General features: G+C 47.6%; 1 protein-coding gene across 1 annotated transcript in view; it reads right to left on the bottom strand.

Annotated features, from left to right (window-relative positions):
• LOC119401024 (thiopurine S-methyltransferase) overlaps positions 1-26,323 on the bottom strand; it is a 51,629-nt gene extending 25,306 nt beyond the window's left edge. The window contains exon 1 of the mRNA XM_037667869.2: positions 26,250-26,323. Within this exon, the coding sequence (XP_037523797.1) occupies positions 26,250-26,311 (62 nt within the window). The 5' untranslated portion in view covers positions 26,312-26,323. The remainder of the gene's footprint in view (positions 1-26,249) is intronic.
• Positions 26,324-27,162: the final 839 nt, after the last annotated feature.

The raw sequence follows: 27,162 nt of genomic DNA, 5'->3' as shown, positions 1-27,162 counted from the left end.
TTAGGTGAAAGAAACCGTTAATGAGTTCCATACATTTTCTTCATTTACCACAGACAATGCACTGACAAAGCACAATCGGTATCTCGAGAAAAAGAGCGCGCAGGCTTGTGGCAGATAGGTTGTGTTTTCTGATTGCTGACAACACAACGATGACAGGTGCCATCTAAGACAACAGGAGTTGCCGGAACCACACGTAGGCACAAAACTCTACGTGAACGCATTGATTAAAAACCAGGAGCCAGTCGCACTAATAGTGCAAGGCTGGAAGCAACAGCAGAGGTAGTGTTTAGACTCCATAGGAAGAAGCTGCCCTCCCAAGACCGTGTCGTTCTCCCTCTAAAACGACATGTGTTTCGCGAAAACATGTCACGTGACGTGACTAGGGATATGTAATTTTACGTCACGTGACTCGTGGTACGTTATTTTGATGACAACATGTGACGTTAGTGTTGTTAACGGGGAACATGTCACGCTGGTAGTGGTGCATTATTTTGGGGGAAAATTCCACGTGGCTAGTGCTACGTGATTTTGGCTGGAACATGTCACGTCACTACGTAACTACGATTTCTGCGGGCACATGTCCGTAACCAGCGTTGTGTGATTTTAAATCACGTTTCCCTCCTCCTTCTTTATCATATTTTCTCTCTCTATCGCTTTAGCACTTTTCTTTTTTCTCTCTTTCGTTCTCTTTCTCTATAGCGCTCTTTCAGTTTCTTTTTTTCTCTCTTCGTTCTCTTTCTCTACAGCGCTCTTTCAGTTTCTTTTTTCTCTCTTTCGTTCTCTTTCTCTACAGCGCTCTTTCAATTTCTTTCTCTCTCTTTCTGCTCTCTCTCTCTCTCCCTACACGTTCTTTCGCCCGTCTGAGTTATTGCATCCCACGCCGGACAAAAAGACGCAGTCGGAGAACGTACACGCCGTGCACGTGTTCGGGGAGCAAAGCAGAAGAAAATTACACTATCTCCCGCTAAAGGGGACCATGAGGCGAGGCGAAGCCGGAGCACTTGCACGATCGCGTTCCGTTGACGTTCGTTGGGCATGCTACCGACCTCGCGTCGTGGAACGCGAAGAGGCACGCTACGCGCGTCGTATCTTCCATCTAGCCTGGCCGTTCATTCTCACAGGGCGAGCGGGGAACGCGGTCGACAGGTGGGCGAGAGGGGGGCAGCGTAGGAGAGGAGGGAGAAGAGGAGGAGACGCGCATGCGCTCGAGCTCATCGCGGCGTTGCGCAGGAGAGAATTTGGGCATGTCTAGCCGGCGTTTCAGAGGAAGAGTGGAAAAGGGGAGGGGAGAGGGGGAGGGGAGAGGGAAAGTGGAGAGGGAGAGGGGAGAGAGAAAGTGGAGAAAGAAAGTGGAGAGGGGAAGAGAGAGGAAGAGCGGAGAGGGGAAGGGGAGAGGGTGAGTGGAGAGGAGGTGTGTGGAGAGGTATGCGCATGCGCAGTAAGGGTGGTCACGCCGCACACCACCACCACCGGATTGAGCTCCGCCTTAAGATACTTCGCATCTAAAAGAAGAAAGCGCGCGCCTGCATGAAGTTTGTTTTTGACAATCGCTATACGGGGCTAAGGCGAGCATATACAGCTGCGCTGTTAAACAAAGAGCGTGCCGACTGGCGGCACACAGAAAACAGCAGTGCACAGGTGTGCGGCAGACAGCCTCGAGCGCCACATGAGGCCACAGAGCAACATGATAGGGAATGAAGACCAGTCTTAATTATTTCTGTGCTTGTTATTTGTTGCAGTGTTTTCTCATTTCTGTGGTTAGAAAAAAAAAGCTAAGAGCGAGAAAGAAAATACACAGCGCTGCAATACAGTCATGTAACATTCAATACGTAGCGGTAATACACCCAGTGTTCCAACTCTGCGCGATCGATGCAGTGCATGTTTTTTAACTTTCTGGCGTTTCACTTCTCAAAAGCACGATATGAATATCACTCACTCCGTGGTGGGAGACTCCAGTAAAAATTTTCATACAACTAGTGTTCCTTAACGTGCACCAAAATCTAGGCACTCGGCTGTTCGTGGATTTCGTACCCACCGAAATGCGGCCGCAGTGGTCGCGAATGGAACTGGTCGTCTCGAGATGAGTCTTACTTTGTTTGTCCTACGACAGCGATGCTAACTAACAGCCAGTCACGGGCTCACATATTCACCGCACAACGACAACGGCAACAATGGCTGGGTAGTCCGAACCGAACGACGTTGGTATTAAGATTACGTCATTGCCAGCCTGTCGAAAGCTTCTTAGGTGAGAAAGCTTATATAAAGGGCACAGGGAGGAGTGGCGAGAGGGCGTCTAGGATACGACTCGCATATATGCGTAACATTTAAAAAAATTGGGTACGTGTTAAAAAACCCAGTCCTTTTACAGCGAAAGCTGTTCCGAGATCACAACAAGGGTCGTTTTTGGCGCCGCAGTTGTCCGCCGCTGCGGCCGCCGCCGGTGTCCCGAACCACTGTCACTCAAAATAAAGAAAAACGAAATAAAAAAATGTCCAGGATGGAACGGGGTTCGAACCTGTGACTTCCGCGTGGAAGCACAGTATTGAAACTCACAGCCAAGCCGGTGCTTCAAAATTCATGGCAAAAAAAAAAAATCACAGCATATCCACGGAGTGAATGATGATGAGTGGGCGAAGCTGCGGAGGTTCATCGGTAAACTGTGAATCTTCCGTGAATTCTGCCCAGTACATCATCACCGACGTGAGATCGGGCGCGTTTATACTAAAGGTTCGATGAGTTATGACGACTTGCAGCGCACTTTAATTTTACATGTACGCTGTGAATTTTCATTGTTTAGAAAACCATTGCTTAGAAAACATCTGGCGTCTTTCGTTAAGCAGCTGGCGTCTTTTCGTTTTGCTTTAGAAACATCTGGCGTTCTTTCGTTTCGCTTTTACAAAACATCTGGCGTCTTTTGTTGGTTTATTTCATCAATCAACGGCGTTTTCAACAAAATTTTTATTGTTTAATCACGCACAGGAGAAATCTCACCAGGCACTACCTTGGAGGTAAAGAATGGCTGCTAATGGGAATGAGAGACAGAAGAAGTCGGCTTTTAGCTAACGCTGCGAATTTTTTATTGTTCAACAACGCACAGGAAAAATCTCCCACCGGCACCACCTTGCAGGTCAAAGCGTAAGACTGGTTACATACTACGCTACGAGGGACGAACGGGTGCCGCTATAAGGAGCTTCGCCCCTAAAAGACACTGTACAGGCTTTATGTCGGGAAGGAAACACATTAACATTTGTAATGTAGCGTGGTAAAAGAGTAAAATAACAAGTAGGCGTCACACAACGTGAATTCTGTAACCAGGTGTCACACAATGCAAATTGCGCAACGAGTGGGTTTTGAACGCTTCCAATCCATTACAAAGGACTCTGCGATAATTCTTCATTGTCATCAGCCACAGCATCGACAAAGTGCACCTAATTCGTTACTGGGTTTTAGCGGTATCCATGGTTCTCCGTAGAATGACGAAAATACTGTGATAGTTTATAGCGTAGTGGATTCCTCGCAAGTGCTCTCCTATTGGTTACCAAGGAGGCCGATAAGGCCCCCATGATCCATTTCCTCAGGGTCTCAATAAAGTTCTTTCCCTCTCGCTCTCTTTCACGTTAGCGTATGTTATATAGCGTGGCGGGAGAGTGAAATAACAACCGGGTGTTACACAATGCGAATTAAGTGACTGGTTTGTCGTTCAAAGCTTCCAACCCATTACAAAGCGCTCAGCCATAACTCTTCATTGTCATCAGCCGTCTCATCAACAAAGTGCACATAATGCCTTACAGATGTTGGCTCGCTTCTCCGCAGCATGACAATAATGGCGTTGAGGGCGCTTCCCAACTTCACAGAAATTATGATTCTGGGCGGAGTTGGTACGTTGCTTGGGTACTTTTATTAGTAGCCACAAGATAGTTTATAACTGGCTCTGGAAATGCCGCTCTTACAGCTTTCGATTTTACTGTGCTGCGTTTTCCGCGCAGGCCTGAAGTTTTTTTTTTTTTTTCGTTGAAGGCAACCAGCGTTTAAGTTGTTATGTATGTACTATTTTTAAATATCGGTGGCGGCGCCGCCACATCGCCACGTTTCTAAATGTACAAGTGTTAAATTTTAAGGCGAATTCTTCTTTAGCGCTGAAATCATCAGAGACCTCTCATGGGATCAGACGAGGTACTTTGTTATTTCGAGCAGCAGAACGTTTATGCGATGAAATTAATTATTGAAACACTCATAAATACTTCAGAGACGAGGGACGACAGAACACCACACACAAAAGCGCTTGTATGTGTGGAGTTCTTTCGTGCCTCGTCACTGAAGTTTGCTCTATAGTAGCATCAATTGCTTTTCTAAAACTGTTTGTTTTAAATCAGGGAAGAATCTGCACAAACAGATTGTGCAGGCTACACCCTATACCGCGACAACACAGCAGTGTTTAATAACAATTGGAAATATTACCGTGAAGTTTAAAATGTACACCCAAATTTCACCTAATCATCTGGGCATTGCATCAGCAAACTTCCCAGTTTTAGTTTGGCATTGTAGATACAATGAGTATGAAGAACCTGCTATGACTCTAGCACCTTAAATTCTCACTTATTAAACAAAAGATGTGGCTGAAAAAGCAAGGTACTTCGCAGAAGTCTTCAGGATAAGCCGAGTGCCAATTTCTTTACTGTTAGAGCCCTCTAATATAAAGTATTTCTTGCGAAGAAGACCAATTTCAGTTCATTAAAACTTAAGGAAACCACATTGAGCTGGTTGTGTATAGGTATAACTGACTGTATGATTATAACTGACTACAAATTTAAGGTGTCGTTCCTTGCCCTCCTACTTTTCCCAGCTTGGATGGGGGGTGGACGGGAAAGCGGTGAAGTGGCCCTTTACTTCTCCCCTCCGGCTCCTCCAAGTAAATAGCCTACGTAAACTGTGTAAGCTCCAATTTTCCTTGAAAAAAAAATTGCGATTATAACGTTACACTACCCCGCATTGTTTGCTTCCGTAGAGGTCTTTAGCTGTTAAGGTTGGTTAAAATTTTCTGGGTCATCCTCATCCTCACAGCACCTGCTTGTAAACGACGCAACAAATGACGCGTAAGTGATCCACCACGTAATTACCACTTAGGCATGACTGCGTAAAAATATAACGAACTATTTTCAATACGGCGCATTGTTTATCATTCGTTCTTCGCTATTCGTCAAAAATTTTCAATGTGCTATAAAATAGCCTCCTTGTTACGCGACTTCACAAGTATTCTAAAACTCGCGTCGTTAAAATGCTCTATGCTCAATAGGCAGCACATTACTGTGCTGAACAATAACACATTTTTTTTTCGGAATATCCAGAAGTGTCTCTTTCTAAACGTAATTTAAGAAGGCTGCCCGCCAATCACATTGGCAGCGGCTGCTTATAGCAGCGGGCGAGATGGACTCATGTGTAATTGCGTATATTAGATACTCTGAGTTGTAGTATAACGCTGTTGAGCTCTTTTCGCGCGTGTACAACTTCAACTTCTCTGTGAACTCATCGTTGCTGACAGAGCGGTAGAGGGAGAAATAAACATAATTAGGAACAGACACAATCCTTCGCAGTTGGGCAGCCTTCATAATCTAGAAAACCGTCGACGCTGATCATCTCCTTGGTGAGGTATATCAAGTTACGGGGCAAACTTGAAAGCTGGGCTTCTCAATGTGTTCGAGTCCACTGCCTTGTCACGAGCCGCCGCCATCGCTGCAGGCTACCATATAATAAGCAAGGTGAAACAAGCTAATGTTAGACTAAAGTGGGAATCTATTTTAGCTGTCCTGGCTAGGCAGAACTAGGAGATGGTACACTTCTGCACCCTCATCAACTCACAGCAACTTAGATATAGATCAGTGGCGATGCTATTCATTTTCAAAGAAAGAAACTGAATTTCCTGAACAAGGAGAGCATTTGATTGGGCTATAAAACGTTTACTGGTTCCCGCCCTTATTTCTGTCACCGATTACTTAAATTTTAGGCCAGGCAGAACAAAATAAAATCATGACAGATTGCTAATTTTATATTGTTATAGAGCCCTTCTGAGCGATAGCTTCCTCTGCAATGCTCGAGCGCAAGACGCGCAAACGTGGAATAGGTAGCCCGCATCGCAGGTAGCCTACAGTGCGTGGTCATGACACACGGAGGACAGTCGTCACAGCAGAATTGTTGGACAAATTTTATTACATAATTACGTCATTGCTGCGTCAAGTAAAACTTTGCCTGACTTAGTAGTTTTCCAGACTGCAGTCGACAATAACCACTGTCGAAAGTGTGGGGGGGGGGGGCTCCGTCCCCGTAACATTTCTCAGTGGGGGGCTAGAGTCCCCCTTGCCTCCCCGGTAGATACGCCTATGTGCATGTGCTTTGCTTGAGAGTACCTTCACGCGGAGGCACAGACGTGCGTCTCTAGTGCGGTTGTCTGCAAAGCAAGTGCAACGATAACTTGTGTGCTGTGTGCCAACAACCGGTGGCTGTTTATGTATTTTAACTTATAAATGTGCGCACTTTCAATCTTGTCGATTGGAAAAAAAAGCAACGCCTCACATGGAAGTTCAAACATAGTTTGAACTTCCTTGGGAGGTGTTGATTCACCTGTCTGCACAGCATCGCAAATTATAGTTGATTGTCTGGTGGACATCCGTAGTGTTGAAAATGCTGGGACATACTAATGGGACATAGAAGCCGTATGTCGCAATACTAGCCGTATTTAGACTCGCGTGTTCATGTTATGTGGTGAAGAGATCGTGTTACAGCGCGCACTGCATTGTGCCCCAGTGTGAAGCGCGCATAGTTCGCCTTTTGTTTGCGTTGTTGGGGAACAAGATACTTAAATGTGGGCCTGTATGATGTGTGCACCAATGACCGTGAGTGCCCGTGTGTTTTGTGGTGGAACATGACGATGAGGACTCTGATGCTTGCGCAAAAGAGGTCAAAGCACCAGATGCCGCGCGCGGGGGCGAAGAAGAGATGGAAAGTGGAGACGGTGTTTGTGGTTGGACAGAGTCGGGTGACCGGGCCCGAGTGTCGAACCACTGCGATGGAATCGACGGGTTGAAGCTGACGCTCCGGCCTAGCACAAACACATGCGCTTTCGTCGAAAGTCATTCCAAAGTCGTCATCATCATCATCATCAGCCTGTCTACGTCCACTGCAGGGCAAAGGCCTCTCCCATGTTCCGCCAATCAACCCGGTCCTGTGCTTTCTGTTGCCACGTTATACCTACAAACTTCTTAATCTCATCTACCCACCTAATTTTCTGTCTTCCCCTCACGCGTTTGCCCTCTCTTGGAATCCAGTCAGTTACCCTTAATGACCACCGGTTATCCTGCCGACGTGCTACGTGGCCGGCCCATATCCATTTCTTCTTCTTAATTTCAACTATGATATCCTTAACCCCCGTTTGTTCCCTGACTCACTCTGCTCTCTTCCTGTCTCTTAAGGTTACACCTATCATTTTCCTTTCCATCGCTCGCTGCGTCGTCCTCAATTTAAGTTGAACCCTCTTTGTAAGTCTCCAGGTTTCTGCTCCGTAGGTAAGTACCGGTAATATGCAGCTGGTTACAGGTTTTCAGGCCCCTAGATTGGGAAGAATTAGGGATAAGAGTTAATGGAGAGTATCACAGTAACCTGCAATTCGCTGATGACATTGCATTGATGAGTAACGCGGGAGAAGAAATACAGCTCATGATTGCTGAACTGGATACGGAAAGTAGAAGAGTAGGTCTGAAAATTAATATGCATAAAACTAAAGTAATGTGGAACAATCTTGGCAGAGAACAGCGCTTCGCGATAGGTGGCGAGACGCTGGAAGTTGTAAAGGAGTACGTCTACTTAGGACAGGTAGTAACCGCGCAGCCGAACCATGAGAGTGAAATAACTAGAAGAATAATAATGGGATGGGGCTCATTCGACAAGCATTATCAAATCATGAATGGTAGTCTACCACTATCTCTCAAGAGGAAGGTATATAACAGCTTTCCAAAGTACGAATGTTTTTATCGCATGTGGAGCCTACTTCTCCAAAGGAGTGTTTTATCAAGCCGCTGTCTCCTGTATGGCGACATGCATCGGCATGTAGCTTACCTCGTCCACGTGGCTTGGCCGAAGCTTTGAGGCAGAGTAGCCATGTTTTGACTCTACACTTAGATCGTCAAGATGGCTCTGTTTCTTCGTGGGAGATCTTGAATGATAAGACGCGCCCGAGCCTGCAGAAGCATCGTAACTTCGCAAGTACAAGGTTGGCCCTACTCGCACCGCAGTTGCTTACGTAAGAAAATGATAAATATGAATGTCCAACTATTGCAGCAGCAAATAACATTTCAGCCAGAGCAAGTCAGTCAAGTACGTGGAAATCGCGACAGCTCAAGCGATGTTGTTGTGCAATTTTACTTTATTGCGTTGGGCGAACCTAAAATACCGCCCTGTAATGTACAATAATGTTACTGTCTAGTGTTTGATGTAATTGACTCATGAGGCACGATGTGGTGCTCTAAATTGAGGTAACTATTCCAGAAAGAGCTTTAAAACTATTCGATAAGTGGTGATTATCGTTCTTAAGGCGAAAGCCTTATCTGCCTCACAAGCGCGAAATGTGACCGCCGGCGTCTTGCGTCAGCGGCGTCAACACGAGTGATTAGAAACTCACGTGATGACGGCATCATATGACGTCATCACGACGTCACCAGAACTTATCACATGTTTACGTCATCACATGACGTCGTCGCTTGGTCATAGGTGGGCTGATCACGGAGGCAGTGCTAAACCAGGTGAGGTGCACAAAGCTTGTGATACACCCGGTCCTAAAGGCAATGCAAAACCACATTGGTGGAGAAAGCTTCCGCTGGGGGGCGGGTGCGGAGGAATATATCGACTGAGAAGAACGATAAGATGGCTTTTGCCATCGAGTCAACGTAGGCGAATGCATAAGGGACCATGGGAGTTGTTGCCATAGGTTGGTGATCTCACTCACGAGTCGACTCACTCAGACTCAGATTGGGCCGTGCGTCTGAGTAAGTCCGGGCCAGTAATATTTTGGCGAGTTTGAGTCCGAGTGAGCCCCGATGAACAAAGTTTGATTGAGTCTGAGTGAGTTCAGTTGAGGAAAATATTGGTGAGTCTGTGCCCGAGTGAGCCCTAAGCGTAAAGTATATTTCTTGAGTTAGTCTGAGTGAGCTCCACCTTTTGTTGCCGACTTACGGTCCTTATCTACTCATCTTCAGCATCACTATCAGCGTTATATCGGCTTACCTTTATACTAAAGTCTATTAACACACATCTCAGCACACTATCATTCATGCGCCACTTCAGTATTTATTAATAAGAGGCATGGGTTAGGAGGAAGGGTACCATGACCTTCCCTAGCAAACTCTTTCATGGGACGTTCTTGATAAAAATATCTCGTGTGAGTCGCGCATTTCTTGAAAATGTCCCTTTGGACTGATATACGATGGTAACTCGTAATTAAAGTACAAGATCAATAGGCGTATCGTAGATCCCCGATTATGAGTGATATTGGCGTTAAAGAGGATTGACACCATGATCGAAACAGCTAATTTTACGCCAACGGACAGATTAGTCGACTCACTCAGGCTAACACACACACTCAGGCGAAGCCGTGATTCTGAGTCTGCCTGAGTCCAGCTGAATAATACATCGCTTAGTTTGAGTTTGAGTGCAACTGAGAAAAATGTTTAGTGAGTCTGAGTCCGAATGAGTCCGCTTGAGGAAGATTTTGGTGATTCTGAGTCCAAGTGAGACCGCAGAGCAAAATATATTTTTTGAGTGAGTCTGAGTGAGCTCCAAGTTTTCGCCGATATATGGTTGTGGCCCTCCAGAAGACACAAAAAAAAAAACGTTAGGTCTGCCCGGAAAGCACAGCCCAGTCACAGCGAAAGCTCGAAGAGCGGCATTTCTAGAGCCCGTTGTAAACCCTATTGGGGCTACTAATACAAGTACACCAGCAAGGTACCCACAACGCCACAAATCATAATTTTTTGAAGTTGGGAAGCACCCACTACGCCATTATTCATCATTCTGCGGATAATCTAGGGTCCAGCTACAGATCTGTAAGGCATTATGTGGGCTTTGTTGATGCGACGTTTGATGACGATGAAGAATTATGGCTGAGTTATTTGTAATGGGTTGGAAGCTTTAAACGACCCACTAGTTACATAATTTACGCTGTTTTACGCCCGGTCGCTATTTCACTCTCCCACCAAGCTATATAACATACGTTAACGTGAGAAAATAAAGGGAGAGAGAGGGAAATAACTTGAGACCCTGAAGAAATGGATCACGGGCTTATGGGCTTCCTTGGCAACCAATACAAGTGCACTTGCGACGAACCTACCACGCTATAAATCATAATGTTTGTGAAGTAGGGAAGCAGCCACTATGCCATTTTTCGTGATTCTGCGGAGAACCGTGGTACCCGCTAAACACCTCTAAATCATTATGGGCACTTTTTAGTGCAGAGTAGCCTACCGGGCTCAGCCCTGGTTAACCTCCCCGCCTTTCTTTTATTCTTATTCTATCTTTTTATGGCACAGCCCTCTGTAATGGGTTGGAAGCATTCTACAACCCACTCGTTGCGCAATTCGCAGTGTGTGACGCCTGGTTACAGTATTCGCGCCATGTGACGACCATTTTACTCTTCTACAACGCTTTATTACATATGTTATTGTAATTCCTTCCCGACATGAAGCCCGTATAGGGTCTTTTTACAAATTAATTTCAAGCACTGGCATGGCCCAGTGGTAGCATACTGGGCTCCACGCAGAAGGCCGAGGATCGAACCTATTCCTGGCGGACAACGGCGCCATATATATATATATATATATATATATATATATATATATATATATATATATATATATATATATTGGTCTATTAAGAAATCAGCACATGACAAGTAACACTTCATGCCCTCGCAGTTTTGAAACATAACTGTTCGCTGGCTACGAACGCAGCTCTCCAAAATATCTCCTCATTTCACAATTTCTGCTTCACGGTCTTTTTTGGGGGCAGCAACTTATTAATGTAGTGCGTGCGTCATATTAGCTTATGTGCGTTCTGTGCAAAACAAAACAAGGCGACTCTCGAAATCGATATTTAACTAAAATGAAAGATATTCGTGACGCGCCTGCATATAAACTAAGAATTAATGGTATCCGAACGTCGACGCCACTTGGAAAACAGGACAGCGTTGCGTTTTGCGCCATCGCGAAGAGCGCACTCCAACTATAAAGAACACACCTTGCCTACTTCGAATCAACATGTTTTTCGAGGACACATTTGATACTGTTGGGCTCTATCCACTTTATCTCAGCCTCTCCACATTCGCGCGAAGTGCAGCTTACATGCTATTTCTCTGTGTATCGAGAACCGCCGAATGTATTGCAGAATTTGTAAGATGCCCTGAAACAACAGGAATATTATTTGGCAATAGAACAAACTGAACTTTCGGCTCGTTCGTTGCAACAACACAGCACCCGTGTAACATGAGTCATTTTATGAAAGAGAGCTTTTAGACATGACATTTTGAATGACTTCGCGTCCAGGCTCGGCTGGGTCTGCTGCCCTCTTTTTGGAGCACGTGCGGCATGTCGTTGTAATTACTCCCAATGCAGGCCGGGTTATTTTCAGCGTAATGGTGGCCCGGCCTTTCAGTGCATATTGCTCGTCTAAGGATTCGCGAAGCTCTTTCAAAGCAGAACTTTTATGAGAGACAGTCTGTGACTATAGCTTCATGAAGACCGAGTCTTTGCAAAAAGCGCCTTATAACGTACAACTTTCTCTGCGCTATCGAACACCTCTGCCACCTCAGCAGCACCTGCCAAGGCAGTGCCGATCGTTGCTGCTTTGAAGGACGAACATCGAATCGAAAATCGAGAATACGGTGATTAAAGGTGCTGAGTATGATGTCGGAGGCTCTCCTGATGGCGAAGCACAACTCACGTAGCGAAACAGACGTCGTGGCAACGTGGTGTACGCTATAAAATCCTTCCTAAATTGATTCCAAGGCAATGCCTCGTTTTCACACTAACAATGTGCTCCTAACCTATATTTCCACGCTTCATGTCGTGTTTAAGGTCGTGCCGACGGTAGGTTAGTTCACTGGGACACATTTGCGATTCACTTGAAGATACTTGGGCTGATTTTATTGGACTAGATTGCAGTCCAACCAGCAATCGCGAATAAAATCCTCGTGGCTTGTATTCCGCATTTTTACGTGGGCGGGTCTAGTTTGTCGTTAGTACGCATGTTCGCATTTTTGTTTCTGGGGCATGTTTATAAAGACATTTTTTCATATATTTAGGTAAACAGGGGGCAAGCTATTCACCTTTAGCCTACCTAAGGGGAAACTCTTGAGCATTTAAACGGCCACGCGCCATTGCACCATAGTGATGCACAATCTGTTCTTGACGTATAAGGAAATATGACGCTCGGAATTTGCAAGCAGCAAATTGTTTTATGGAGTGACATTTAAGCGCTAAGAACTGCTGCGCACGAGCCTTCCCGTATTTTGAGCCGAAGGAAAGACGAGAGGCGGAGAAAATTTACTAGTTAGAACAGACAACGAAAACGCAATACGCAAGAGCGCACGTATATAAAAAAAAACAACGAGCTGTGAGCGGGAGAACTCGTCTTGTGCTTTTGTATATTTATGTTTTTCTCAAGAGGTGTCTAAAATCTTCACTTTGAACTAAGAAGAGGACCAAGCATGCCTTCGTCCTCTGTGTGACCTACGTCATTTCAGGGCCAACTTAAGCATTTCTGTCGACAAACATGAACTTTCCATTCAATGTATTTACAGCGCTAGCAGCAGGACACAAAAAAGACACGAGCAAGGTGACAGGTCGTGGTGTCACCAAATGTCACGCTCGTCGTGCATTTTTGCTTGTCCAGTTAGGAACTCAGCGGCTACACCGAAGATGAATAAACGCGTAGCGGGTGCTTTTCTTGGAACTTGTTGGTATGAAAAAAAAGACCCGTACAGTATTCACGCCATCTACTCTATAAGAAGAAGAAACATGCTCATGAGGAGGGCAATTAAAGAAATCATTGCAGCCGCGTGCACTCTTGCAAGAGTCCGCATTGAAACCACTAATAAATGCACCGCATTTTTATTGCGCACAAAGCTGCCGTAGTAAATGGCGTGTAAGATGTCGTTGATATTATTAAATAATGGTTATTTGATATTTTCTGTGCTTGAAGAATGTAGCGCAGGCCTTTTATTATCAGGGGGGTGCGCACAGAGCCTTAAACCAGTAGAATATTGAAGGAACGCAAACTGAAAAAGAAAAAAAAAGAACAAAAAAGGTCCACATGGCTAGCCGGTGACACGCCACGTTACTTCAATGAGAGGGCTTTTCATGTCTTGCACAGTGATTTCCCGCAGTTCGCACACCTTCTCCACCGTGGTATCAGTGCCTGAAAAAAAAAAGAACGATTTATATAGCGAACGGCTCTTGCCACGTTAAGCAAAAAAATACTCTGATGAGTGCATATGACCATAGTTGGACATTTTTGGAGATATTAAAGAAGAACGAAGATTCAGACGGGGCCGTAGTCTAGCAATACGGACAGATTGCAAATGTCAATTAATGGACTTCTATCATGGCGCAATCATCACATAAGACAAAAATCTACGAAGGATGTGCTAATGAGTTGATTACTGTACTTAATTGTGGAAGTGACGTGTTTGCAAATTTACGTTGCATCTCACTCTTGGGTTTAAGCTAAAAACAGGTGGACCTCTAGTTTCCCAATTATAACCTTCGTCCACCTTGCGGGATTCCGTATAACTTATGTGCCATATTTACGGTCCATGTGCTTCGGGTTGTAGATTAATTCGCCCTCGCGCAGCCAAGTCGTACCATCCTGGTTAGGCCTAATGCTAGAGCGACCGGTACCAAAAGGCGTACTCACAGATTCGATACCCGGGCCAGGCAACATCTTTTGACAACTAGGAAGCTTCATATTCTATCAAATCCGTGCGGATTTGCTTGTAGGTTCGTGCTACAAACGGGCGCATGTCAAGTTTCCATTTCATGGCTTGGAAAGGTAAACTAAAGCTCTGCATAATAGCGTAGAACACCTATCTATAATAAATTTATCAGGATGACAAATTCGGTGCATCATGTAGTACGCCTCTCATGATCACGAATCCCTCAAAGGCGGCTCAAAACAGCACCGGTCAGAGTGCGGGCCGATTTTCGTATATCAGCTTATCTGTACTGTATACGTGTTTTATGACGTTCCTACTCATTTAACTGCCACTGTCGAAAGATGAATCAATCCTGCCGTTTTATGTTTGCGCAGTGCACATGCGTCATCTTGACTCTCCTGCGCTGTTTCCGCATTGTTCTGCCTGTGCTAGTGCAAATCGCAGGAAAATTTGCAAACACGTGCACATTGCTAACACGGTTGCACTCGTAATTGCACAGACCTTTCCTACTTGTATGCGTGTTTAATGTCTTTTTTTTTCTGATCACGAGATTATTACCCAAAATTCATTAGAACAGGATGATCTTCTTGCTTTAGGAAAAAATTATTTTAACGGGTGTTACGGCTACTCTAACGAACTGTTACGCATATTCGGGTATTTGTTACATGTTAAAAGTTAAAAAAATTGCCGCAGAAGACACCGCGGCAATGTGTACATTTTTTTTTTAATTTTTCCATGTTTCATATGTATGAAACTTGACAGGCTCGCAGGTCAGAACGAAAACATTTTTATAAAATTACTTACCAAAAAGTTGCTTGACATTATCATCCGAGACATTCTTCGGCAAAGCTGAAACAAACAACAAAAAAATGTTCGAATGTGGACACATCAGTATCATTTCTGGAGCTACCTATATTATGGCACACGTGTTATGAAACAGAGTTCGTGTAACAGCAACGAACTCTACAATGATTGGGACAAGTTTATCAATAAGATGCATTTGTAATAAAACTGTTATGGTAGCGATAAATCAGTCGCCCGGCTGCCATGAATGTAGTACACACTGAATGAAGCTATCTTGCAGCTGTGTAATTAAGAGATCAAGTTCAAACAATTTTTCTTAACACACGCAATATATCATTAACATGAGAGCAGTACACGCTTCTTTTAATGTGGCCTCGAACAGAACGCCGAAGTGAGCACTAAAGATCACGGGAAAAGATCACTGCAAAGATCAGGGAAAGATCACTAGTTTCCCTAAAGATCACGGGAAAGACAATGACAAGATTTCTCTAGCATTGCTGGAGCCGCGGGAGCTGCCTGCTCACTTTGTCTTTGCGAAAGCGTCAAGCGGATGAGGTACGAAGACGATGAAGAAGGTGGACCCCTGGCGCATCAAATGTCATAAAAAGCTTCTGCGCAGTGTCGCCAGCTGCTTGGAGCGTGAAAAATGTGAGGTTCGTTCGACACATGCTACTGGCAGGTGAGAGTTACGTGGAAAAGTTGCGCAGTGGAAGACGCGGAGCCAGGGCCTAGTGCATCGTGTGGCAGTCCGAAGAAGTATGGATTGCCAGAGGAGGATCGACAATCACGAAACCCAGGCTCGACAGGCACAACGGGTCGGAACGCTAGTGGGATTCTGAGTTTGCGCTTTAGTATTGATGGATTGTCACTAAGGCTTTCATCTTCGAGTCGCCATAGCGGTAGCAAAAGAGATCCTAGAAATTTTTAAAACAATGACAGACATTACAAAGTGGAAGCGGCTTTTATAAATTGCATTGGTGGTCTATTTCGGTCGGAAGTTATATGTATCAGCTGCCGCTACGTGTCTGAACCTGTTCATTATAAACTTCGTTCACATAGTTGCTGAACAACGCCGCGACCTACCTTTGCCGCTCAGAGCAGACAGTCTGCACTTTACACCTTTCCATACAGATGTTAGTCGCTTTACAACGATGCCTTACCCGACGTGGTAGCTTAGAACGCAGAATGTCGCGTCTCTATGCTTGAGGCTGTGGGGTTGATTCCTGGACACGGCAACCGCGTTTAGGTGAGGGCGAAACACAAAGAACACCCGTGTGCTTAGATTTAGGTCCACGTTAAAGCATCCTATGTGGTCGGAATCTGGATGCCCCACTGCGGCGTGCTTCATAATAATATGGTGATTTTGACACGTAAAACACCAGAAGCTCCTCTTACAATGACACCTTGTATCGCTAAAACGCCTACCTTGATGGTGCCGAGCTCTTGCTTTTGCTCCTGCGCTTCTCTGCCCGGATGCTTTTGACCAGATTCATGGTGCACAAATTGCCTTACAACTAGTTATGTGCCGAACGTGTAACGGCATGCACCGGTTACTCTTATGACCTGGCCTCTACCGTACTGCGCGACAGTGATTTGCGGTATGTGACCTCTACAAGAGGCGCAAGCCGCCTAAGGTATTTTCTGCTGGTAGGCTTAAGTCTCCGAGAGGCAAATGGATCATAGAGTATTTCAATAGGCTGAATTCAGTCCGCTGAAGTACAGAATGAGCCGTTTTTCCGCGTTAGACCACATGTTAGTAACATCCCCATGTGACGCCCGGTTATAGAGGGACTGCAGTCGATACTGACTGTGCAGCGCGGTATGCCGTCAAAGTATAATAATAATGATTGGGTTTAGACGTCCCAAAACCACGATATGATTATGAGGGACGCCATAGTGGAAAGCTTCGGAAATATTTACCAGCACGGATTCTTTAGCGTACACCTACGTCGAGTACACGGACCTATACTATTTCGCGTCCATCGAAATGCGGCTGCCTCGACCGAGATTTGGTGTCGAAACCTACGGGTCAGCAGTCGAGCATCGTAACCACTAGGCCACCGTGGCGGGTGTACGCCGCCAGACGAACACTCCCAATGAGCTGCGCTACTAAATTAACGGATTTGTTCTTCATGACGGTACGCTGCGCCACGATGCTCCTCGTCACTCTTTCGCGAACCACGGCGGATCTATCCTATCCAAAGTGCTGGACGACCTCCTCCGTTCCTGTTCAACCTAAAACAGGTTTACTACAGCGTACAATCTGAAACAAACGGACGCACCGTAACCTGATAAGCATGCTTACTCTCTGCGTCTTTGAGCCACCGCGACAGAGAAATATGCTTGATTTTTAAAATATTTCCCTATTATTCTTCGCAACACCACAAAGCTGACTTATTAATGTTTTTCTTACTCCGCAGTTATGACCCCCCGTTACCCGTGGGCATTACAGCCTAACTTGATGCAGAAGCATCGACCGCCGCGACATCTATCAGGTGGCTAGGGATCTTTTATTAGTCTCAGAAGTTTACCAAAATTTTGGTTATAACCCCCGAGACCACGAGGTGCATTTCCCTCCGGGTTCACTGGCGTTTCTGTGGTCGCGTAGCGTTTTTGTATATATAAACTAGACACCTGCACATTTTTCTTGGCCCCTATCCCTTCATACGAAAAGCCACTAACGTCAAGTATCAGGTTGCTCCGCTGAACCTTATCGGTCGGCGACTGCCACATTTAGAAGTGGCGCACCTCATGTTTGGCGTCTTAAGCTGTACCAGCGAATACGGTTTGAGGCGCCATCATCCACCTGGGCTAGAAGCAGCGGGACGACGCTTCTATCCCCGACGAGTGATGTCGCGGGCGGAGATAGCATGTAATTACGATGTCAAAGTTGACAGCGTAATGCTGTTGGATATTTGCAGCGTTGTACGAGTTGCGCCAATAAATATACGCGATGTATATATTTTCTTCCACGTACCAGTATTTATGAATTTTCATGTCATAACTAAAAAGTTCAACCTTACTTCACTTTTTTAACAGTTGTTGCGTCAGCTGGCCGTGTGTTATTTTATTGAATCTACTGTATCCATGTAATATCTTACTCTTGTAGAGCTTGCCTATGAGGACATAGGCACCATTGGTTCTTTATAATAGATTGACGCAAGAATTACCTTAGTTGCGGCACCACTATCCTCGTATACCGGTCAGCCACTTATTGCATACATTCTTACTTACCTTGGTAACTTTCATCGTCGTGCTTAAAGGTAGTTAAGAGGTAGGTGTACCCTGGTGCCAGCAAAGTCTTCATCAGATTCATGTACCTGCATGTTGAGGGAACTCAGAATTGAGCACGGAAATGACAGTGCATCGTCACTACTGCACTCCCAGCAGGTAAGCATATTGTCACGTGGTCGTAACGTCAACGAAGACGGCAGTCGGCGTTTGCAGGATGAAACTGTTTATTTGGCCAAACTTGTGGCCGGAAAATGAGAACTAGAACTACAGCAATACACGCTGTACAATGATAGCGGCGAACAGGGCGTTGTCCGTCGATCAACTGACAAGCGGTCAAGCGCGTCGGCTTTTATACAGGCGCTATGGAACTTTCCAGCAATATCGCTGATGGCGGCGTTATCTCTCGAGAAAGCTGGAACATTCGCGTGCGGCGCGCAATCTTAACAAAACGATCTACCAAAATCGTGAAGCTTCTCGAACACTGCTTCGGGGTCAGCGTCGAGCGTTCATAACCGTCCTTGCTGGTCGAACTCGAACAAATCAAAATAAAAGAAGAAGCGGGCGTGGCATTGCCCCCCTCTGAAAAAGCAAAGTCCCGATGCTTGCAACATGGAAAGGAAAAAAACAAGTGCATACACAAATAAATTACAATAACAAAGGAAAAAGTAGAGTCCCCAGGTTCGCTAACGCGCAAAAAACGGCTTAAGACGCACGACATGGACGACTTCAGGTCGTGCGCGGCGTCGCTGGGAGTTCCTAATTCCGTCCGGGACGACCTCGTAGTCAAGAGCGCCGTGACGTCGAAGCACCTTGTATGGCCCGAAGTATCGCCGAAGAAGTTTTTCACTGAGCCCACGTCGGCGTATCGGCGTCCAGACCCACACACGGTCACCGGGTTGGTACTCCATGTGGCGTCGTCGAAGATTATAGTGACGGCTGTCGACCCTCTGCTGGTTCTTGATGCGCAGGCGGGCGAGCTGTCGAGCTTCTTCGGCGCGTTGCAAATAGGCGGCAACGTCGAGGTCGTCTTCGTCGGTGGCGGTTGGTAGCATTGCGTCGAGCGTCGTTGCCGCGCTCCTTCCGTAGACCAGCGTGTACGGCGTCATTTGCGTCGTTTCTTGCATGGCCGTGTTGTATGCGAAGGTCACATACGGAAGGATGGCATCCCACGTCTTGTGTTCGACGTCGACATACATGGTCAGCATGTCGGCGATGGTCTTGTTTAGCCGCTCGGTGAGGCCATTGGTCTGTGGGTGGTACGCTGTGGTCCGGCGGTGGCTTGTTTGGCTGTATCTCAGTATTGCCTGAGTTAGGTCAGCCGTAAACGCCGTACCTCTGTCGGTGATGAGGACCTCTGGGGCGCCATGACGCAGGAGGATGTTCTCAACGAAGAACTTCGCTACCTCGGCGGCACTGCCTCTGGGTAGGGCCCTTGTCTCGGCGTAGCGGGTGAGGTAGTCGGTAGCTACGACGATCCATTTGTTTCCGGTATTGGACGTCGGGAACGGCCCCAGTAAATCCATCCCAATTTGCTGGAACGGCCGTCGAGGTGGCTCGATAGGCTGTAGAAGTCCGGCTGGCCTTGTCGGCGGTGTCTTGCGTCGCTGACAGTCCCGGCAGGTCTTGACGTAGCGAGTTACGTCGGCGACAAGGCGCGGCCAGTAGTACTTTTCCTGTATTCTTGCGAGCGTCCGAGAAACACCCAGGTGTCCAGACGTCGGGTCGTCATGCAGAGCCTGGAGGACCTCTGGTCGCAATGTCGAGGGCACTACGAGAAGGGAATCGGCTCGAAGCGACGAAAAGTTCTTCTTAAGGAGAACACCGTTGCGCAAGAAAAACGACGTCAGTCCTCGCGTGAATACCTTGGGAACGACGGTGGTCCTGCCCTCGAGGTATTCCACAAGGCCTCTGAGTTCTGGGTCCGCTCGCTGTCGTTCGGCGAAGTCTTCGGCACTTATGGTTCCCAAGAAGCAGTCATCCTCCATGTCGTCCTGCGGCGGTGGGTCGACGGGGGCGCGGGACAGGCAGTCAGCGTCGGAGTGTTTTCTTCCAAACTTGTAAACGACGGTTATGTCAAATTCTTGAAGTCGTAGGCTCCACCGTGCGAGGCGACCTGAAGGGTCCTTCAAGTTAGCTAGCCAACACAAGGCGTGGTGGTCGCTCACAACTTTGAAGGACCGGCCGTAGAGGTAGGGGCGAAACTTCGATGTAGCCCAGATGATGGCCAGGCACTCCTTTTCTGTTGTGGAGTAGTTGATTTCTGCCTTTGATAGCGACCGGCTAGCATAACTGATGACCCTTTCGAATCCGTCGGTCTTTTGCACAAGGACGGCGCCGAGTCCTACGCTGCTTGCGTCGGTGTGGATTTCCGTATCGGCGTATTCGTCGAAATGCGCAAGTATGGGAGGCGTCTGCAGGCGTCGTTTCAGTTCTTGAAATGCTTGAACTTACGACGTTTCCCACCTGAATTCGACGTCGGCCTTCGTGAGTTGCGTCAGTGGCTCGGCGATCCGTGAAAATTCCTTGACGAAACGTCTGTAATACGCGCACAAGCCGAGAAAACGGCGTACGGCCTTCTTGTCGGTGGGCATCGGGAAGTCAGCGATGGCAGCTGTTTTCCGCGGGTCCGGGCGAACACCATCCTTGCTGATCACGTGACCCAAGAACAAGAGCTCCTCGTATGCGAAGCGGCACTTTTCAGGCTTCAAGGTGAGTCCGGAGGTCTTGATTGCTTGAAGTACAACTTCAAGGCGCCGAAGGTGTTCGTCGAAGTTTGAGGAAAACACAACGACGTCGTCCAAGTACACGAGACACGTCTGCCACTTTAAGCCGGCCAGTACTGTATCCATAACCCGTTGAAAAGTCGCAGGTGCCGAGCAAAGACCAAAGGGCACGACCTTGAACTCGAACAGGCCGTCTGGTGTTATGAAAGCAGTCTTTTCTCGGTCTCTTTCGTCGACTTCTATTTGCCAGTAACCGGTCTTGAGGTCCATCGACGAAAAGTACTTTGCGTTGTGTAATCGATCTAGGGTGTCGTCTATCCGGGGAAGGGGATACACGTCCTTCTTCGTGACTTTGTTCAGGCGACGATAATCGACGCAGAAACGTAGAGTCCCATCCTTCTTCTTCACTAGCACCACCGGGGATGCCCACGGACTCTTCGACGGCTGAATGATGTCGTCGCGTAGCATTTCGTCGACCTGTTTCTTCACGGCCTCGCGTTCTCGCGTCGAAACTCTGTACGGGCTCTGACGGAGTGGTCTGGCGCTTTCCTCTGTTATGATGCGATGTTTTGCCACGGGAGTGTGCCGAATTCTTGACGACGACGAAAAGCAGTCCTTGTATTACAAGAGCAGGGTTTTGAGCTGTTCTTGTTTGTGCTTCTGAAGGCTGGGATTGATGTCGAAAGCTGGTTGCGGCGCTTTATTCGTCGGAGTAGGCTCGGGAGAATCGGTGAGGCCGAAAGCATTGCTGGCTTCTACGATTTCTTCGATGTAGGCGACCGTCGTGCCTTTGCTCACGTGCTTGTACTCGTTGCTGAAATTCGTGAGCATAACTGTTGCTTTCCCAGCCCGCAACTCTGCTACTCCTCTTGCGACGCAAATCTTGCGGTTAATCATGTGGTGCTGGTCGCCTTCAACAACGCCTTCCAGGTCCGCTGATTTTTGAGTGCCGACGGAAATGATGACGCTGGAGCGAGGGGGAATGGTGACCTGGTCTTCCAGCACATTCAAGGCGTGCTTTCTTGGCGGAGTGTGCGGCGGTAGTGCCTTTTCCGTGGACAGTGTTATTGACTTAGACCTCAGGTCGATAATTGCACCATGAAGGCCTAAGAAGTCCATACCAAGGATGACATCTCTCGAGCAACGCGGCAGGATTACGAAGTTCGCGGGATAAATCCGGTTGTTAATGGTGAGTCTCGCTGTGCAGATTCCCTCCGGGGTTACGAGGTGACCTCCAGCTGTCCGGATTTCGGGGCCTTCCCAGGCTGTCCTAACTTTCTTCAGCTTCGTGGCGAACGGTCCACTGATGACAGAATAGTCGGCTCCGGTGCCGACGAGGGCTGTGACGCTGTGGCCGTCGATAAGAACGTCGAGGTCGCTAGTTTGTCGTCTTGCGTTGCAGTTAGGTCGTGGCGTCGGGTCACGGCTACGTCGGTTTGTTCCGCTGCTTCCACGTTGCGTCGTCAGGTCTACTTCGGTCCGCGAGGTTTCGTCGTCAGGGGTTCACGTCGTGTCCTGAAGCCTTCGTCGTGGCGGTGGCGTCGGCGGCGGAGGGTCTTCGGTATTTCGTCGTACAGCAACCGCACCTCCATCGGTTGCTGCCCTTAGTTTTCCGGATGCGGTCTAGGTGACCGGCCCCGGTTTGGGCCAGTGTATGGTCGGCGTTGGGGAGAGGCGTAGCGGCCTGGCGACGGCGATCGGGAAGGTCCTCGGGAGGTCCACTGCGTTCCTGCCAGGTAGTCGGCGATGTCACGTGGTCGTTCCCCCTGCTATGGACGTGGCGCGTCGACGGCGAACCCACGCAATCCCATCTGTCGATAATGGCAGCGGCGGTAGGTGTGGCCGGCTTCTCCGCAGTGGTAGCAGAGTGGACGATGGTAGGGGGCGCGCCAAACGTCAGTCTTCCTCGGTGTGTATCGCTGACCGGCTGGCGGGCGGTATGACGTCGGTGGTGGCGGCGGTGGTGCCTGGCGGCGGAACTGCTGGGGCGGCGCGACGTCTTGACGTGGGCGAGGAGGGGGGGTGTTGCGTCGGGCTGCAGCAGCATAGCTCATTGCTTGAAGCTGCGGCGGTGCCGGCTGAGGAACACCCAGTGACTCTTTGATTTCTTCGCGGACAATGTCTGCGATCGAATCCACTTGAGGCTGCGGCGAAGGTAACAGCTTGCGCAACTCCTCCCGCACGATCGCTCGGATGGTTTCGCGCAAGTCGTCGGTGGCTAGTGAGTGCACTTCGGAATTGGTTGCAGACAGCGTCGAGCGGTTGTATTGTTTCGTCCGCATGTCCAGTGTCTTCTCAATAGTCGTAGCCTCGGTGAGGAATTCGGCGACCGTCGTGGGCGGGTTGCGGAGAAGTCCCGCGAAAAGTTCTTGTTTGACACCCCGCATGAGCAGGCAAACTTTTTTGTCTTCCGCCATCGCAGCGTCGGCCTGACGGAAAAGTCGAGTCATCTCTTCCGTGAAGGTGGTGACGTTTTCGTTTGGCAGCTGCACCCGGGTCTCCAGCAAAGAAGCGGCTCTTTCCCTGCGGACGACGCTTGTGAACGTGTGCAGGAATGCGCTGCGGAAAAGATCCCAGGTCTGCATCGAGGACTCCCGATTCTCAAACCAGGTTCTGACCGCGTCTTCGAGGTAAAAGTACACGTGACGGAGCTTGTCTTCATTGGTCCAGTTGTTAAAGGCGGCGACACGGTCGTATGTTTCAAGCCAGGTCTCCGGGTCTTCAAACGACGACCCGCGGAAGGTTGGCGCCTCCTTGGGATGCCGAAGAAGGATCGGCGCAGGCTGCACGGGGTCGGTCATCGTCGCTACGGTCGATCTTGGGATCTGCGACTGTCTGTCTTTTTCGGGAAGGAGCCCGTGCTCTGGATCCGGGTTCTCCTTGCCGTCGTCCTCGTCGCGGCTTGGGCTTGGGTCAGCGCTTCGCGGGGGCGTCCGGATCATGGAAGAAGCAGCACCTCCATCAGATGTCACGTGGTCGTGACGTCAACGAAGACAGCAGTCGGCGTTTGCAGGATGAAACTGTTTATTTGGCCGAACTTGTGGCCGGAAAATGAGAACTAGAACTACAGCAATACACGCTGTACAATGATAGCGGCGAACAGGGCGTCGTCCGTCGATCAACTGACAAGCGGTCAAGCGCGTCGGCTTTTATACAGGCGCTATGGAACTTTCCAGCAATATCGCTGATGGCGGCGTTATCTCTCGAGAAAGCTGGAACATTCGCGTGCGGCGCGCAATCTTAACAAAACGATCTACCAAAATCGTGAAGCTTCTCGAACACTGCTTCGGGGCCAGCGTCGAGCGTTGATAACCGTCCTTGCTGGTCAAACTCGAACAAATCAAAATAAAAGAAGAAGCGGGCGTGGCAATATATTTCCCTGCATGAGTACTGCGTTTACGGCTACAAGATTTGACTAAAGAATTATGGAATGCATTATGTTGGATCTGGGATCACAAGTGTTGGAGATTGGGCAAGTTGGTTTGTCGTACTTGAACTGGTACAGCGCATCACGGAAAAGACGAAACGGCAGAGCGCGTCACAAAAGGGCAAGCGCTCCGCCCTTTTGTGTGGGCCGGCTCGGCCGTTTCGTCATTTCCCTGATGCGCTGTACCAGTTCAGGGACCTGGGACGCACGCAGTTCTTGCAACCATGAAAGAAATAACTAGTTTGTAATCAGCCCTACTATCCTACCTTACTGAGCAGTCCTTCCATCACTAGCTGTATTGTCTATTCCAAATTTTCATTTATTTTATGTATTTTTATTCTATGTAATATGTGTATTGTCTGATTCCAGATTTTCATTTATTCTATGTAATTTTTTTGCTAGATGGTACTATATACTGATCGCAACTATTGTACTCGACCCGACCTTGCATTACTGAATGTGTTTGCTTTTTTACAGTGTATTTGCGTTATGTTTGCTTGTTATTGCATTTTTATTTTTCCGTGTATTTGCTGAACAAAGTATTGTATTTCCCCCCTATGTAACGCCCGTTCTCGGGCCCTTAGGGTTCAATAAATGAAAAAAATGAAAAATATGAGCGGGTACCTCTTTGTAGCTTACTATTCACAGGTAATGTGTGAAAAACGCATTTTGTTTTCTCGCTCACATGATCAGAGAATAAGCAACAGCGGTGACGCGCCACGTGCTGCAGAAAAAAACATGGCTGATCCCTCTGTCATAGGAATCGGTATAACACTAAAGTGAAATGTGTCTTCACAGACGTAGTTGAGCGTTTGTTGCGCATTGTTTCGCCCCAAGTGCGAAGGAATGAATGCTATAACAACAAGTTGTAATGTCACGCGAAGAACGGCAAGCAGCTCGAAACTTGCGACGCGCTGCTCAAGCAGAAAGGACGCACGGAACGAACATACACAGGATGAGAGCGAACTGTCACATTTATAACTTATTTCCGCGTGAGCACCGCGCTCCTTTCACAAAAGCGGCCGCTGCAGTGCGCGAAGTGACCTTTGTGCTCTCAACGCAAGACGTACGAACCACCGCGATCACCTGATAAGCGCACGCACAAGCGACCACGCCCTGTAGACGCGGGCGCTCGTCGCGACGGATACGACCTTTCAAGCGCGCTCTTCGAGCCCTTCGCGCCAACTCGCTAGTGATAACGCTGTAACACAGATATCTTGAGTACAGCCACCGGCAAATCGTGTATATAGATAGCTCGCCGTTAGCATTGCAAAGAACGTGCCGTCCGTGGCCGAATCGTCTCGCGCTGCGGAGCAAGGGGTCGTAAGTCCGATTCCCGGTGACGTAATTTTTTCTTCTGGTTCTTTTTCTTTGGCCACTGTTAGTCTTTATATTTTACAACGTCATATCCTGACGGAAATACGTCAGTGGAGCCGTCGTGGACCCCGGCATAAAACACTTCTGTGTTAAAATATATAGGTGCTTCAAGAAATTCAGTTTCAATAACGTGCGTACGGTAAAAGTGAATGGGGCACAGCATCTCGTTACCTACAACACTGTGCGGTATCTTCGTCTGCGTACACCTGCTGAAGCACCCTGGACTGATGGCAACGACCCAACTCGACAGCGCTACTTCAGCCGTGCGACGACAACACATCGGGATGGGGGCGTGAACACAAATGAATGACGGAAAGATTTAGCGATTTAATTACAAATAAAAAAATTGCGACAATAGCGCTCTATTGGCGTCGTTTTCACTGGCGGGCGTTAAAGAAGGTGGTGTGGAATTGACAACGTGGGAAGGCTAGAATGGGCATTCTGGTGTGATGGCGACATTATGGCGTAAGTTAGCTCAGTGGCTACAGTGACTACAAAGGCGTGATCACGACTCTACCCAGATGATAGTTTCGCGTCATTGACAGGGTGTGTCGAATGAGAAGGAACGCAACGATGAAACGACTGCGACGGTGAGGTAGCACAGGGACGTTCTGCTGCGTTTAGGAGACTGCCTTTCAGCGACACGAATTTTATACCGATATGTTCTACTTTGTGTCCTAAAGTTCAGTGTAGTTCGTACAGCGTGACGTACCTCACCCGATGTTCCTGGGACTCCATGATACACAATGTGGCCCGGTCGAACACCACATCCATTTTTCCTGGTTCGGAACTAGAAGGCCGATGAAAACAGGAGTGTAACAAGCGTGACGTGAATGTAACGAATAGGAGCTTGACGAGAACAGCAAGCGTAACAGAATTGACAATGACATAAATACGCTCGTCAGGGGGCACTTCGTGCGTCTTGCGCATCTTACTTGTTACATGCGAATTTCACATGTCAGTATCACGCCTTGTGAACTGTTTTATTTTTATTTTCTCTTCGTTTCTGTACTTAAAGCATTGCGATAATTATCATGACGATCCTTGATACAAATGAGCACAAACACACACACCAGTTGTTTCAACATGTGAGAGGATTGTGAGAAGTTTCTTATCCCTGGAGTTGGACAAGACAAAAGTTTTAAAAATACAACGATGCATCAAAACCGGAGCAAATAATCGCTATCTTGACACGGCCGGAGATGCAATCTACGCAAGGACATTTGTTGCATGCGCAAAGACAATTCGAAATTTTGACAAGTTGGAATACATATTTTGCAGTTTCGTTTGATCACATTGATTGCACCGGTAGCCATGTTTTTATCTCGAGTACCGCAACGAAAGGAAAATCAGTACTATATATACTTTAGATGTATACTGTCGCCTGTTCGTGGTCGTTACTGGAAATTACAACACCTTGACGAATGAAGCTGCAGAAGCTCGTTTTTGTCGTTTTCGTGCTATGATCCATTGAATTTATCACACGGTTTGAGTATTTACACCAGTATTCACACTCTTGTGGAGAACTGCTGAGGAGAATGGCGACAACAATGATAGATCAAGGAAAATGCAACTCTAATCAAAGTGCACAGACGGCGCGAGGTCAGAGCTGGTCTTTGCCGCTT

Source organism: Rhipicephalus sanguineus, chromosome 7 (genome assembly GCF_013339695.2).
Source record: "Rhipicephalus sanguineus isolate Rsan-2018 chromosome 7, BIME_Rsan_1.4, whole genome shotgun sequence".
NCBI classification, from domain to species: Eukaryota; Metazoa; Arthropoda; class Arachnida; order Ixodida; family Ixodidae; genus Rhipicephalus; species Rhipicephalus sanguineus.
This window is presented reverse-complemented; position numbering and strand designations above follow the sequence as displayed.